General features: G+C 46.9%; 1 protein-coding gene across 1 annotated transcript; it reads left to right on the forward strand.

The window, feature by feature from the left end:
* The first annotated feature begins 1106 nt into the window (after positions 1-1106).
* On the forward strand, positions 1107-10877 carry LOC138821768 (retinitis pigmentosa 9 protein). Its single transcript, XM_070014191.1, has 6 exons — positions 1107-1331; positions 7333-7363; positions 8100-8229; positions 8485-8576; positions 9663-9724; positions 10320-10877. Exons 1-6 carry the CDS (start codon positions 1168-1170, stop codon positions 10516-10518), a joined length of 678 nt encoding a protein of 225 aa, XP_069870292.1. The 5' UTR covers positions 1107-1167; the 3' UTR covers positions 10519-10877.
* Positions 10878-15103: the final 4226 nt, after the last annotated feature.

Raw genomic sequence — 15103 nt, forward strand, 5'->3', positions numbered from 1 at the left:
TATTGGTCACCCCTATGCAACGAGAAGACCTGCTAAATCACTGCCAAAATGAGACTTGAGTTATCATAGACTAGGTTTGTCTACTGTATTCCAAGCCACCCACCCCCATGAAGATTGGGAAGAACTGGGAGGGATGGAGAAAAGGTGAAGCATTCTCTTTAGGGGTGGGATTTTTGAAAGAATCATGCATTTTCCCTAGTTTTAGTCTCAGCTTGCCAAATCAGAATGCTTTCCACTTAGAGATGTTCCCCAGGAGTCCTGGGCCCGAATTAATCTACTTAACCAAATCTATCCTTTCACCATCTGCTTTTGAGTGTTTAATATTTAAATGAGTCCCCCAGAAGATGTAAGCTAGTGGTAGAGGCCTGGCCGAACATGTGTGGTGCCCCTGGTTCCATCCCTAGCATCACAAAAAATTAAAAAGTTTAAAAGATCAAATAAAATCTTTACGTTTATGTTTTATTTTATTTTATTTTGCCTGTCCTGGAGCTTGAACTCTGGGTCTGGGCCTTGTATTTGAGCTCCTTTTTGCTGAAGGCTAGCACTCTAACGTTTGAGCCACAGGGCCACTTCCAGTGTTTTGGTGGTTAACAGGAGATGAATCTCAGACTTTCCTGCTGGCTTCTAACTGGGATCCTCAGATCTCAGCCTCCTGCTGTAGCTAGGATTACAGGCGTGAGACACCGACACCCGGCAATATAAAATCTTGTTAAGGGATTAGCTTGCTGCTAGCATCCAAACCTCGTTAATATGTGATGGTTTTAATCCCGGATGGAAGACTGGAAAAGGGGAGGATCTGTATGAAAAGACTGGTGTTCTCTCCAGGAGGAAACTGAACTTACTAACCAAGACTACCTAACCGCGACTGCTGGAGCGGAGGGGCGTGGCCTGCGGGCCCAGACGCTCCCGGAAGTCCTTTCAGGCTCCGCCCCGAATTAGAAGCCCAACCTGGCTTGGGGCGGGCGTGGCCTGCGGGCCCTGACGCTCCCGGAAGTCCTCTCTCTCTCCGGCCGCGCCCCTCCCCTCCTCAGGACGCCGCCAGGGGGCGCCCGCAGACCTGGCTCCGGGGAGCGGGGCTCAGCGCTCGGACTCGGGGACCCTCGGCGGGAAGGCGGGGTCGGGGAGGAGGAAGTGCCCGGAGCCGTCCCGGGAGCCCCGCGGGCCGCGATGTCGTCCCAGCGGCGGCGCGACGACGCAGGGTCGGAGGCGCGGGCGGGGGGCGCGCGGCGGCAGCGGGAACCGGCGGAGCAGGAGCTGCAGCGGCGCCGGGAGCTGAAACGGCGGCGCCGGGACGCGCAGCAGCTGCAGCAGCTGCAGCACCTGGAGTCCTTGTGAGTCAGCGGGGCGCGGGTGGGCCGGGGCAGGGGTGGGGGCGGGGAAGATGGGCGTGGGGGGCGCAGGAGGGCGGAGATGGGGGTGGGAGATAGTGATGAGGGCTGGGGCCGGGAGGGGGCGGGGAAGGCGAGGGGAGGGATGTGCTGGAGGGGGGAGGTGGCAGTTGAGGGGCGGGAGGGTGTCGTGGGGGGGGTAGAGGTGGGAGTTGGGGAGGGGCTGGAGTGTGGTAGGGATAGAGGAGGAAGTTGGGGAGGGGGCAGGGGTGTGGTGGGGGCAGAGGTGGGAGTTGGGGTGGCGAGGGAACGTGGAGGTGGGGGTGTTGGCTTGGGGGGGGGTGAGCGCGGGTCTCCCGCGCGGGTCCTCGGTCTCCCCGGGCCGTGGAGGAGCCCAGGCGGTTGGGCGGCCCCCTCGTTGGCAGGTGGCACAAGGACGGTGGGTCTGGGCTGGGGTCTGGGTCAGCTCAGGACCGTGGACGGAGGGGGATTGAGGAGGGGTCGTGGGGTTCCCGCGTAGGGGACGAAAGTGACCCCGTCCTCGGGAGAAGAAACACAAAATGGACTTAGACTGAGAAGACAGAAACCGCTCAGGAGCCAGGGCTGGGGGCTGTGGCTTCTGAGAGGTAAAGGGCCTTGGGGGAAGGGAGAAAGAAGGGAGAAATGGGGCCATGGTCTCCCCGGGGAAGACAGTTCCTTGGGTCCCGCGGCTCTCCTGGTGAAAAGGGATGTGAAGTTCTCCTTAGAAAATGGACCTTTCGGGGCTGGGAAGGTGGCTCAGTGGTAGAGCGCTTGCCTTGCACGCATGAGGCCCTGGGTTCGATTCCTCAACACCACATAAAAAGAAAAAAGATGGAAGTGGCACTGTGGCTCAAGTGGTAGAGCGCTAGCCTTGAGCTGAAGAGCTGAGGGACAGCGCCCAGGCCCAGAGTTCAAGCCCCACGACCGGACTCAAAAAAAAAAAGGAAAATGGACCTGTCCTGTGCTTTAGGTTAGGTCCAGGGGTGAGGGCTGGTTCTCGATTTCTTTAATTTTTTTTCTTTTTGTGCTAGTTCTTGGGCTCAGCTCAGGGTCTGGGCGCCATCCCTTAGTCCCCCCCCCCCTTCAAGGCGAGCATACTATCACTTGAGCAACATCTTCACGTCTGACTTTTTGCTGGTTAATTAGATATGAGTCTCACAGACTTTCCCGCCCAGGCTGGCTTCAAATCGTTAAGTAGCTAGGATTACTGTGCTGGGCTTCTCAGTTTCTTTTAGCTACAAATAAAGTATCAGAGTGTCATATTTTGGTGTGGGGTATTGATAACCTCTTGCAGTTTTAATTGAGGGGGGCTATCTAGCTCCCCCAATACAGGAATCAGGTGGGAATTAGATTGTCAGCCTTTGAGTTTTTGTGTGTGTATATAGTTAATGTATAGTTAACCACAGAAGGCAAACTTTTCTGAGGTTACTGTTCTCTAAGTTATTCACCAATCTACTTTCTAGGCCTCCTAGTTATTAAGTTATGCACAGAAGTCCTCAGAGTTAATCTGAGGAGACCTTTGATGGAAAAGTGCCTTCCTTCTTGGGCTTAGCCCACTCTTTATGTCTTACCACTGTGTGCTTAAGGGCTCATGCCTGGGCCCAGCAATAGGTGCTCAGAGACCTTTTCATAGCCTGGCTCTGTCCAGCCTTTTGTATCTGCAAATGTAGGGGGCTGGAGGTATGGCTCAGTGGTATGGTGTTAGCCTGGGAAGGGTGAGGTCCTGAGTTCACAATCCTCAGTACCTCTAAAATGGAGCCCAACACAGTATCTTGCAATGTCAGGTGCCAGGTGGTGGTTAATACTGTCAGTGGACCTAATAACTGCAGTTATTCCAAAGATCTGAACTGGTTTTGGGTTTGAGTGTAGAATTAATCAGTTCTTCCTTCTAGTAGTGTTAAGATATTTATGTAAAGGTAGAAGAAAACAGTAGCCAGGAACAAAAAGTTTATTTCAAAGTTACTTTCCTTAAGGCGGGGGGGGGGGGGGGGGGGGGGGGGGGGGTGTCATTAGCAGAACAATAGAAAAACATCTGATTAAGAGCATTTGCTTTCTGGTTAAGGCTCAGGAAACATTATTATTAAGCACATGAAAATCATCTGTGGGGGCCGGGCGCTGGTGGCTCACGCCTGTAATCCTAGCTACTCAGGAGGCTGAGATCTGAGGATCGAGGTTCAAAGCCAGCCCGGGCAGGAGAGACCGTGAGACTCCTATCTCCAATAAACCACCAGAAAACCGGAAGTGGCGCTGTAGCTCAAGTGGTAGAGCGCTCGCCTTGAGCTGAAGAGCTGAGGGACAGCGCCCAGGCCCAGAGTTCAAGCCCCACGACCAACCAAAAAAAAAAAAAAAAAAAATCATCTGTGGGGAAACTTGGATGTCATTCTTCTCTCCTAGCTTCTTAGGTCAGGTGACAAGGTTTGATGCTTTGGAACTTTATTATGGATGACTCCCATCTTGATTTTTTTTTGGGTGGGGGGCTGGTCATGGGGCCTGAACTCTGGGCCTAGGCACTGTCCCTCAGCTCAAGGCTAGCACTCTACCACTTGAGTCACAGCGCCACTTCCGGCTATTTTTTCTGCTTATGTGGTGCCTAGGAATTGAACCCAGGGCCTCAAGCATGCAAGGCAAGAGCTCTACCACTGAGCCACCTTCCCAGCCCCCATCTTAATTTTTCTTGGGTTGGTTGGAGCCTTGCCAGAGCCTAGCTCAGAATAATGTCCTGAACTATTTATGAACATATTTATTTTGTAGCTTGTAGACAGCAGAGACTTTATAAACTACTTTTGCTAATGAGCAAATTGGAGCGTCCATTTCCAGGCCATGTCTGTCTATAAACTAGTGAAACCTAGGTGTTTGACTAATTCCCAGGCCAGTGGCCTTTTCCAGTTTCACACAATTAAGACTGGCTAGGCTGCTGACATGTTTACTTTGGCTAGTTTAGGGCTTTGTGTACCCTTAAATAAACTTCTAATCATTCCATGGTAATAATGTTTAATGTAGATTAAATATCCAGTGGTACAGAAAAGCTTGTTTCTCTTTCCTCCAAATGTAATTGAATGAATATGAATTAATGAGCAGGAATTTAAGAAACATACATGTAATAATTTCACATAACTGATAATCTAACTCTTGCTGGTGCCTGAAATCAAGGTCTGGGACTCTTACTTGGCTTTCTTGTTCATTGCTAACACTCTACTATTTAAGCCACACCTCCAGCTCAGCTTTTTGAAAGTTATTTTGGAAATGGAGTCTCACAGACTTTCCTGCCTGAGTGGCTGGCTTTCAACTTTGATCCTTCAAATCTTAGCCTTCTGAGTAGTTTACATACAAATGTGAGCCATGGGCACCCAACTTAGATTGATCTCCTAAGTCTTTCCATTGTGGGTCTTATAAGGAAATTAAGCAATGCATGAACATTATAGTTGAATGTCGAGGTAAGTGCATATGACATACTAAATCCTCCTCTCAGGCAGTCTTGGGGAACCGTCAAGAAATGTGTGTTCTGTATGTAGAAAATGTTAGAATTCAATAATCTATAAGACAGTGAGCAATGGCATTCTGTTATTGGGAGAGGACATTTAGAAATGGAGATTTCCTTTATGGACACAGATGGTCCTTCGGAGGAGATCCCTTTCATTATTTGTCAAAGTAATCCTTAGGCCTCCACAGTGTGCTGGGCAGTGCCCTGGCCTCCTGTACCTGGAACCTCAGGACACAGCACACAAGGATTTGTCCACCTGTCTTTTTTATCCTGTGGTCTCTGCCATTCAGTTGCATTACTTCACCCAAGTCCACTCACAAGGGCGCATAGGGAGGGAACTGGAGGTTTCTTCTGCATTTCGTTGTGGAGGATTTGACTCCTCTGGCTTCCTGTACTTTCTCCACCTTACTATCATTCACATGTGTGGTCAGGGGCACAGAATATGGAGGGTGTTGCACATTCTGTTGTCAGATGCTCTGGGTTCAGATGATTTCAATGTCTGAATCATGCATCTTTCCTGTAGCATTTAGAGTGCGAGCTAAGGGAGAGGAGTGAGAACAGCCTGGAAGGTGACCATCTCACAACTGCACTATACTAAACTCTGCTAAATCACTAGTGTTAATGTTCCACATTGTTCAGGTTTGAGCCAGATAGCATTCTGGTAATTTCTTTGGCTTTCTAGGGTTGTCGTCCAAGTTTCTAGTAAGGTGCTCAGTTTCTCCATTTGCTTAATTCGCTTTTCCTTGCTGGTATCCCCCTCCTCTCCCCACCCCCAACAGTTGGGCTCCAGAAGCTTGAGGGTCCTTTCTCATGTCCCTCCACACCAACTCTGTCAGTTCATTCTTCAGCCCAGCCTCTCCCATCTGCTCCGCAATGTACTATTTATTTACTAATGATTTTTAGAAGAAAACACACACACACACACACACACACACACACACACACACACACACACACACACACACACACACACACACACACACACACACAATTCAATGGACTTCTAATTTAGCTTTGAACCTCTGGTCTTAAGTGGGCCTCTGCCTCACCCTCCTGAGTAGCTGAGACTAAAGTTGTACACCATATACCAGGCTGCTTGCCTCTGGGGGAAAAAAAAAAAGTCTTCCTCTAACTGTGCATGCACAGTTGTAAGATACACTTTTAAGGCAGTGCCATTACTAATAATAGAAGAATTGAAAACATACAGTTCTTCACTCCCCTTTCCACCAGCGCAGAAACACTGACAGGCTTTCCAGGAATTTGGAACTTGGATCCTTTGGCCATATGTTGTTTGTACAACTCGTGTGGCAAAAATAGCATATTGTTGGATTAGTGGGTATTTCCATAGTGTTCCCCTCCTCCAATGCCTCTGAGGCCCTGTGGGTAGCCCAGCACTGGTATTCCTGAGCGTTGGTATTTCCGATAAGAATAGCAATACAGAAATTTCTAATACAGAAATGCAGGCCCTGAGTCACTCCTGCAGCATTTTGAGGCTCCACACTTCCAATTTTCTGGAGTCCAGATACTGTGTCAGGGCAGCCTCAGTGCCCTGATGACAGGTCAGTTCCCAGGGGAGGCATTCCACGTCTGCCTCCTTTCTGCACTTTTCCTGACCTGCATTCATGACAAACAAGCAACCTCCCATGCTGTGTTTGGCTCACATGATTACATGTTGATGCTTAAAAAATGAGATTGAGCATCTGCTGCTGATTTCCAACACTTGGTGACCAGCAGCCTCTTCTGGCTGTTTCAGAAGTGGAAGATAGGCTCAAACCCTGGGAGACTCGGAGACTCACAGCTCATTGTAATTGAGGAAGAGGAGAAAAGGTTCCCCCATCCCTTTGTGTACAGCATCTGGCACCAGTCAGCATGAGGGCACTCAGGATGGGGCGCCACACAGGGCTGGTCAACACAGGTGTGAAGAGTGATGAGGGCTGAGGAGCACAGCAACTGGACAAAGGAGGGCTCGAATCTGCTGCTCCAGCCCTGTGCTCCTCCAGCTGTATAGGAACATAAGGCACCTCCCCAGGAGCCTGGGCAATGTTGAGTACGTGGATGGCATGCACATGGATGATGTCATGCTTTGCATGCTGACAGTGTGCTTGCATGTAGATGACATTGTGCTTGTGTGTGGATGTTGCTGTGCTTGCACATGGATGATGCTCTGCCTGTCAGTGACATTGCATTTTCCTGTAAACCTGCTTGCAGGGCAGTTCTGGCGCCAAGCTAGTCAGGAATTTACAGTTTCACACTCAACCTACATTCACTCCCTTCTCCTTCTAGAAAACATCCAGAGTTCCAGGCAGTAAGTTATTATGTCACTTCTTCAGGATGTGGGATGCACCCGTTTATTCACTAAGATCCTGAAGGCAGATCCTATTTTATTGCTGATGCAAACATAATCTAGCCTTAAGTTTTTGCTACGACTATTGCTGTGACCTTACAGCTAAGATGTGTTTTTATTAGCATTGCTGAAGTTTCACTTTTTTTTTAATCTTCTAGTTATGAGAAACCTCCTCCTGGACTTATCAAGGTGAGTGTGGTATTAGTTACTGGCTACTCTATCTGTATTTCCTCCTCAATAACTAGGTAGGAGAAATGGTTGCCTCTTTCCTCATTTTGTGGAAACCTAAGTCCTTTTCCACAGGTGTCAGGTTCTTGTGTGGGGCTCTGTGTCTCTGAGGAATTGAATCAGCCAAGTATCCCTTCCCCAAGGAAGCAGTGCAGGCTCCCATGGGCTCCTCTGCCACGGTTCCCTCATGGTAGCATCTTTGCGAACTATGCCATGTTCCTTGTCTGCCTCACTCAGGCTGGGGGTGTACCCCACCCTCGGTATACTCCAGAATAGTGTCTCAGTGTCCTCACTAAAGCCCCTGAAGGGACCCTGCATAGCTCCCTTCGGGCTGCTGCAGTAAGGGGAGCCATCAGAACATACAGGTTGTCTCTAGTGTTCATGTAGCCTGGCTAGATTCAGTTCTTATGCCCGGCTCCTGCCTGGCACACATCTGGTGTGGTGAAACCTTCAATGGAGTCTTACTCCCATCAGAACACGGTGCTCACGGTCATCCTCCAGGAGCAGCTGTCTCTGGTTCTTCTGTGAGGTCTCATTGTTTCTCCTGTCAGGTCACTGTTCTCCCCAGTTCCTGGGGTGATCAAGAATGGCCTTGAGCCCAACTGTGCAGGACAAGCAGGCAGTAGTAAGGTCGTGGGCAGGAGGAGCAGAAGCCAGTGCTTTCCCTTGTTGCTTACATGTGCTTTCCTTCCCATAGGAAGACGAGACTAAGCCGGAAGACTGCATACCGGATGTCCCAGGCAACGAGCATGCCAGGGAGTTTCTGGCTCACGCGCCAACTAAAGGACTGTGGATGCCCCTGGGGAAAGAAGTCAAGGTTATGCAGTGTGAGTGTCTCGAAGACAGAGCGAGACACACTAAAGATAAATTCACATCTACACTGGTTAGGGAACATTCACTTCTAAAGCTACAGGCTGGGTGGGGAAGCAGCTGGCTTGCCTGTTTTCTGGGATGTCACTTTCTTATGTCACCCACTGTTGGCCTCTGCATTTAAAACTGCACCATCTAGTCTCAGGAAGGAAAACTTCACTGTGAGAAACCGCATTGCCTTACAGAAATATTTCCCTTTTTCTTTGTTTTAGGTTGGCGTTGCAAACGGTATGGTCACCGAACAGGCGACAAAGAATGCCCTTTCTTTATCAAAGGCAACCAAAAGTTAGAGCAGTTCAGAGTAGTAAGTAAACCTGCAGTGTTGATTTACATTGATCACAGATGGCGGACAGCTGTGAGCCAGATTGTCATCAGCAAATGAGTTTTCACAGAAAGGCGTTCCCAGAAGCCTCTTGGCCCAAGCATGCCTTGATAACAACACAAATTAGCTCTCCCCTGCCACCCTTGCATGGAGGAATAAATCCAGGTCTTTGTACATGCATGTCCATCAACTCTCCAATGAAAGTAAATCTTCATTTCATCTTCAATAGGTTCATTTTTCAGAGTGATCATTCATTGTTCAGTAACTGCTCTGCCGAGAGGAATAAACTCAACCATCCAGCTTCTGAGAATTTACCACAGGGATTTAATAGGGCACCCACATAAACATCACTTTTACAGACATCATATTAACTATTATATGCTGATAGGTTTAATGAAAACTAAAGGCCAACATGCCCACCTAATTACTGTAATATACAGGTTATTTAGATATTAGGAATTGCTTTAGTAAATGTATAACCTGATGGGAAAATGCTTAGGAAAACAAGCATAAAACAAAGAGTTGTGTATGTATGTTTGAAGCTACTTTAATGATGGAAGAATGCCTTTGCCTGACTGAAGAGGAGATACACACAGTAGGATCTGTACTCATGCCCCCACAGCGGGGCAAATCATGCTGACACCTCCCCCAGCAGGCACATATACTTACGTGCTTCCTGTGATAGGTGGCATGACATTTTCTGTGTGCTTGAGATGGATCATTCCTACACGGCATTGCATAGCCCATTTCTTCCACTGAGCACTGTTTCTTGGTCATCAGCCTATATAGGTCAACAAATATTACCTCAATCTTCTTAGCCTAAGTACTGTTTTATAGCAGGACTGGACCACTGTTCACTTATATTGTTCATTGCTGATGAAGAATGTTTCCTTATTTTGTTTTTCTGTTCAGAAATTGTTTGTAGCCTTAATGGGTAATTGACTTTTTTAGAAAATGAGAACATGTTAAGCATAAAGCTCTATGATACAATAAAAAGAAGCTGGTTTCAGTGATATAGGAGCTAATTTTTATAGTTCTAGAAGCTTAACCTTCTTCTCTCACCCTCAGGCACATGAAGACCCCATGTATGACATCATTCGGGAGAATAAAAGGCATGAGAAAGATGTGAGGTGAGGTCATCTGACCCTGAACAGCCTCCCATAGTCTTTGAGTTGGAAACCTCCATTCTAATCGTAAATAGTGCATAGTGGGTGGGCAGAAAGTACACCTGAACAGGCCCAAATCAGGGGGTGAGGGGTAGCAGCAGGCCAGCCTCCTTCTGGGGTTTGCTTAAAAGCAAGAGAGGGGCTTGGTGCCCCAGCTGTGAGTGCAGGTGAGGAGTGGATAATGGTGATGTATATGTGGATCTGCTTGTGGCGTGTAGTTAATTCTTGTGTGATTTAGTTTCTAACCCAGTGTTTCTGAGGATCTGAGCTTTTCTTAAAATTTATTCTTAGACTTGATAATTTATTTATGGTGTAGTTCTAGAGATAAACAACCATGAAATTGAGCAGTAGGTAAGCTCAGTAAGGATGTGTTGGTTCAGTAATCTTATCAGTTGGAAATGATAGATTGGAAACGTGCAGAAATGGACAGTGGAGTGTAGATGTTCTCTAGTGACACAGTCATTCCCAATTCTTCCCCCAAAACTGCTTGATAAATTACCTATGTACGGAAAAGCACTGTCAGTGACAGATTGCGGCCTCTGGTTTGTTTGGTGTTTAGGATACAGCAGTTAAAGCAGTTGCTGGAGGATTCCACCTCAGATGAGGATGGGAGCAGCTCCAGCTCCTCTGAGTGTAAAGAGAAGCACAAGAAAAAGAAGAAAAAGGAAAAACATAAAAAAAGGAAGAAAGAGAAGAAAAAAAAGAAAAAACGGAAGCATAAGTCTTCCAAGTCAAGTTCAAGTTCAGACTCGGAATGATGGGGGGTCCTCAAGCACTGGAAGAGCAGAGGAAGATGGGATGAGAGTCAGGATATAGACCCAGAGGGGACAGTCATCACATTGTGGATGTTCATCCCTTCCCATGACCAGCTGACTCCCAGCAGGGTGGGTTGTCTTCCCAGGTGCTGCCTGGGGCTGGGCCAGTTCCAGGCAGGAGAGTGGCTTGGGTGTCTTCCCTGTTGGTCCCTGGAGTTGGTGCCTGTGGAATGCTTCAGGGCGTGGGACAAAGGAGCTGCCCCCAGCCTTGCCTGCCATCCTGGGTAGCTCAGTGCCCACAAGCCTCGGTCTGGACCCTTCTGCTGTTGAGGGTAATAAAAGTTCATGATTTATTTTTTAAAGTGTAGTCATCTATTCATGAACAGCATGGACATGTAGAATGAATTTCTGAGGTTTGACACTGGATTCTTCATTTCTACCCGTTACTTCCCTGAGGCTCCCATTCCTGCTTACAATTTGTAGTGCACTTTTCAGTATATCATGAACACAAAGGGCTTTTTATGTACAAAAGCTGTGAGTGATATTCTTTTTAAAATTTAACAGTGTATGGATGTAATCATCTTTCCATGCACATTCTGGTATCTGATGGTTTAAGAAGGGTTCCTATAGCAACAGTGAAAAATCTGGTGTGACTTCATTACATTTAACTTGCTTGTCTATTACTTCCAAAGTCCCAAGACTTTCACAAGCATTGACTAGAAACAAACATAATAAGCCTAGTAGTAGACTGGATCAGCTACCCCATGCCTTTAACTTCCCACCTCATCCTGCTGCTGGGTCCGTCCACCTGAAACCTAGTGGTCCCCACAGCCACAGAGGTTTTCACACACACACACACACACACACACACACACAAATCTCAGAGTGCCTTGGGTGGTTACAACAGCTCAGGCCATGAGTCTACCTCAGCAGTAGGTAGCCCATAACATTGTAGACCCACTCGGGGGGGGGGGGTAGTCTGGGTGGTCTTGGACTGTGGACTCACAGGGTTACCCAGCCTGGTGGCACTTGTGGCTAACAGGGAGCAAAGGACCTTGTGGCTCGTTCATGCAATGATTCTGCCCAAAGCTGGGCACCATCCCACAATGCCTGACTGTTAGCCAGTGAGCATGGATGAAGTATGTGGTCCCAGTAAGCCTTGTGCTATGGACTGCCCTTTCTAGGTAATTCCCTAGTTCCTTCTGGTTTGAGAACCTGAGCTTGCATCACCCTCTAGTGTTGAAAGAATGACAACACATTAAGCAGACTCAATAGTCTATTATAGAATTTGGACAACATCCAGTCCTGAAATAGTGCAAGTGACTCAGAGAACATAGCTTGGGTAGAATTTCTGGAAAGACATGCACCAATAAGGCCAGATGAAGAGTGGAATAAATACCTAATTCTTCAATGCTCAGATGATGTAATACATCAACACACATCAAGTGCTTTCAAGAAACCATGACCTTAACTAGAAGTCAAAATAACAGGAATAAAGCCGGAAAATAACAGGACAGTAATTAGTATGGCGAATTAAAAGCAGCTGTTCTAAGGAAAAAACTTCAAGAAAATTCAGAGAAATGATTCAGTACTCATAAGTCAGGGCTGGGAATGTGGCTCTCTGGTAGAAGGATGCAGAAGTTATGCCAGTGGAAAGGAATAGAAGACCTAGAAATAAACACATGCATCTGCACCCCTTATTTTTGACAACTTGCTTAGAAAACACATTGGGCAGGCTGGGAATGTGGCTTAGGGGCAGAGTGCGTAAAGCTCTGGGTTCAATTCCTCAGTACCTCATAAACAAAAAGCCGGAAGTGGCATTGTGCCTCAAGTGGTAAGAGTGCTAGCCTTGAGCAAAATAAGCCCAGGGACAGTGCCCAGGCCCTGAGGTCAAGCCCCAGGACTGGCAAAAGGGAAAAAAAAAACACATTGACTAAAAGACAGTCTTCAACAAAAGGTGCAGGAAAAATTGGATTTACACATATAGAAGAATGAAACTAGATTCCTATTCCACTAATAATAAAAACCAACACAAAATGGGTTAGACTTAAATGTAAGTCTCTAAAGACTTAATTGTAAAAAGTTAATATTTTCATTAGACTTTTATTGGTATTAGTGCAAAAGGGGGGTTCATTGTGACATTTCCATATGTGCATACAATGTACCTCATCAAATTCCCCCTGTAACTCTCCTCTTACCTATTAAAACAATTTCATTGTTCTATTTTACTTTCCTGTCATAAAGAAATGCAGCTGAGTGCTGGTGGCTCACACCTGAAATTCTAGCATTTCAGAAGGCTGAGATCTGAGAATCATGCCAGCCTGGGTCTCTTGAATAGCTAGAGTTACAGGCATGAGTCACCAGTGCCCAGCTCTATGTATAATTTAAAAGTTTCCTATATATACATATAGATGTATATTCTCCCTTCCTACTTTCCTCCCTCTTTTCTCTCCTGCCTTTCATCTTTCCCTGTTGAAGGAAACAAAACGGGGAATGAATATGCAATGGTGACATATTTACAGCCAAGCATCCTATGCCTATGCTTAGAGAGCTGCAGATTGTCTAACAGGTGCCCATTTCAGTCAGAGATATGTGACTAGGATTAACCTTCAATGCATGACTTACTATAGGCTACAGGGATGTAGCTGATTTACAGCTACTCACCCTATCTGCTTCTGCCTCAAGCTACCAGCTGAGAGTTCCTTCTATTTAGGACTGTTCCTGACAAATGTGGGAGCCAGGCAGAGCTAGAGCTTGGAAACAATCTTTGCAGCTACAGGTGGCCAGATTGGACTCTGGGAAGTGAGATATCTGGGGAAGTTTGCCAAATCACTGCTGAGGTAGGGTCCTGAAAAAGCTTTTGCTGTCCTGAAAAAAATAACTTTCCCAATCCCCTGCCTTGAAGAATGGCACAAAGCCTAAAATTCCTGTGGACAGCTTGCAACCCTGAGGAAAATGTCCAGAGAATTAATAAACTGTTGGCTCTTTAGCTTTTGAGTCAACGAAGGTTTTGCCTACCTGTAGATGTTTTGTGACCGTATATTTACTAGATTGTAATGAAATCTTTCTTTCTTTCTTTTTTGTCGGTCGTGGGGCCTGAACTCTGGGCCTGAACGCTGTCCCTCAGCTCTTCAGCTCAAGGCTAATGCTCTACCACTTGAGCTACAACGCCACTTCCAGTTTTCTGGTGGTTTATTGGAGATAAGAGTTTCACAGATTTTCTTGCCTGGGCTGGCTTTGAACTGAGATTCTCAGATCTCAGCCTCCTTCATAGCTAGGATTACAGGCATGAGCCTGTAATCAAATACATTCCTGACTGCATAGCAATTTAAAGGACTAAAAAGTCTGACCTTTCACCTTCACATATACAGAGCCTTGACTCCTGAGGTTCTATCTAGTTCGAACCTCTGGCCCCAAAGAAAACAGCCAGAGGAATGTGGAGAGGTAGGAAAGGATTTTAACCAATATAGCTGTGTTGTGTAGTCTAATGATATTAAGTATTCATCTTTGGGGTACAGAAATAAGCTTTAGGTTTAAACAGGAAGAATTGGGACAGGGGCAAGAGGTATACATAGCTAGACAGTTCCAGGCAGTGTGGTCTGGTTGATCATTCTAACAGTTCTGATTCTGTGAAGATTTGAAGAGGTTTTACTGTTCAAGGAGACAATTCAGTTCCCAGGAGGAGATGGCTTATTTGGAGGATAACCTCATTGTGGGTGATCTGTTCAATTATTTCTAGAATCCAATGTGACTGCAGATTGGAATCACAGGCACTTTTTTTGGGTGGGGATGGGGGGGGTGGGGGTGGGGGGGGTGGGGATCTCTGATAGGACATTATAAAAGATGTCAGTGATACCAGCAGCCAGTGGCTCATAGCTCCTTACTCAGGAGGCTGAGATCTGAGAATCGTGGTTCAAAGCCAACCTGGGCAGGAAAATCTGTGCGCTCTATCTCCACTCACTAAAAGGCCTAAAGTGGAGCTGTGGCTCAAGTAGTAGAGTGTTGGCCTTGAGTAAAAGAGCTCAGGGACAGCAGGTAGACCTTGAGTTCAACCCCCTCACCCTCAATATGACACTATATGTCAGCAATACCCATTGTACCTATCTTTGTGCCTTCATCCAGCACATCTTGAGTAATTAACATTCCTACATGCAGAATTATGCAAGTGTCTGACATAAAGTAAAGGAGAAACCAAGTAAAGGCAGAGATGCCTGCTCAGCTTTTATCTTGGTTTTAGTTACTTTGCAGGCCTCAAAGTAAGGAGTTGGTGCTTTTTAGCAAAAGTAGTTTCTAAGTGCCGGGCGCTGGTGGCTCACGCCTGTAATCCTAGCTACTCAGGAGGCTGAGATCTGAGGATCACAGTTCAAAGCCAGCCCGGGCAGGAGAGACCGTGAGACTCCTATCTCCAATAAAACCACCAGAAAACCGGAAGTGGCGCTGTAGCTCAAGTGGTAGAGCGCTCGCCTTGAGCTGAAGAGCTAAGGGACAACGCCCAGGCCCAGAGTTCAAGCCCCACGACCGACAAAAAAAAAAAAAAAAGTAGTTTCTAAGTATCTTTTTACTCACAATTTGTTATTCCTCCTATAGC

This window comes from Dipodomys merriami, unplaced genomic scaffold (genome assembly GCF_024711535.1).
Source record: "Dipodomys merriami isolate MVZ:Mamm:240054 unplaced genomic scaffold, mDipMer1.0.p SCAF_94, whole genome shotgun sequence".
Lineage (NCBI taxonomy): Eukaryota > Metazoa > Chordata > Mammalia > Rodentia > Heteromyidae > Dipodomys > Dipodomys merriami.

Coding starts and splice junctions, on each gene's coding strand:
- LOC138821768 (XM_070014191.1), top strand. CDS start 1,168: ATGTCGTCCCAGCGGCGGCGCGACGACGCAGGGTCGGAGGCGCGGGCG. Junction 1,332..7,332: donor CTGCAGCACCTGGAGTCCTT/GTGAGTCAGCGG, acceptor TTAATCTTCTAG/TTATGAGAAACCTCCTCCTG. Junction 9,725..10,319: donor AGGCATGAGAAAGATGTGAG/GTGAGGTCATCT, acceptor TTTGGTGTTTAG/GATACAGCAGTTAAAGCAGT.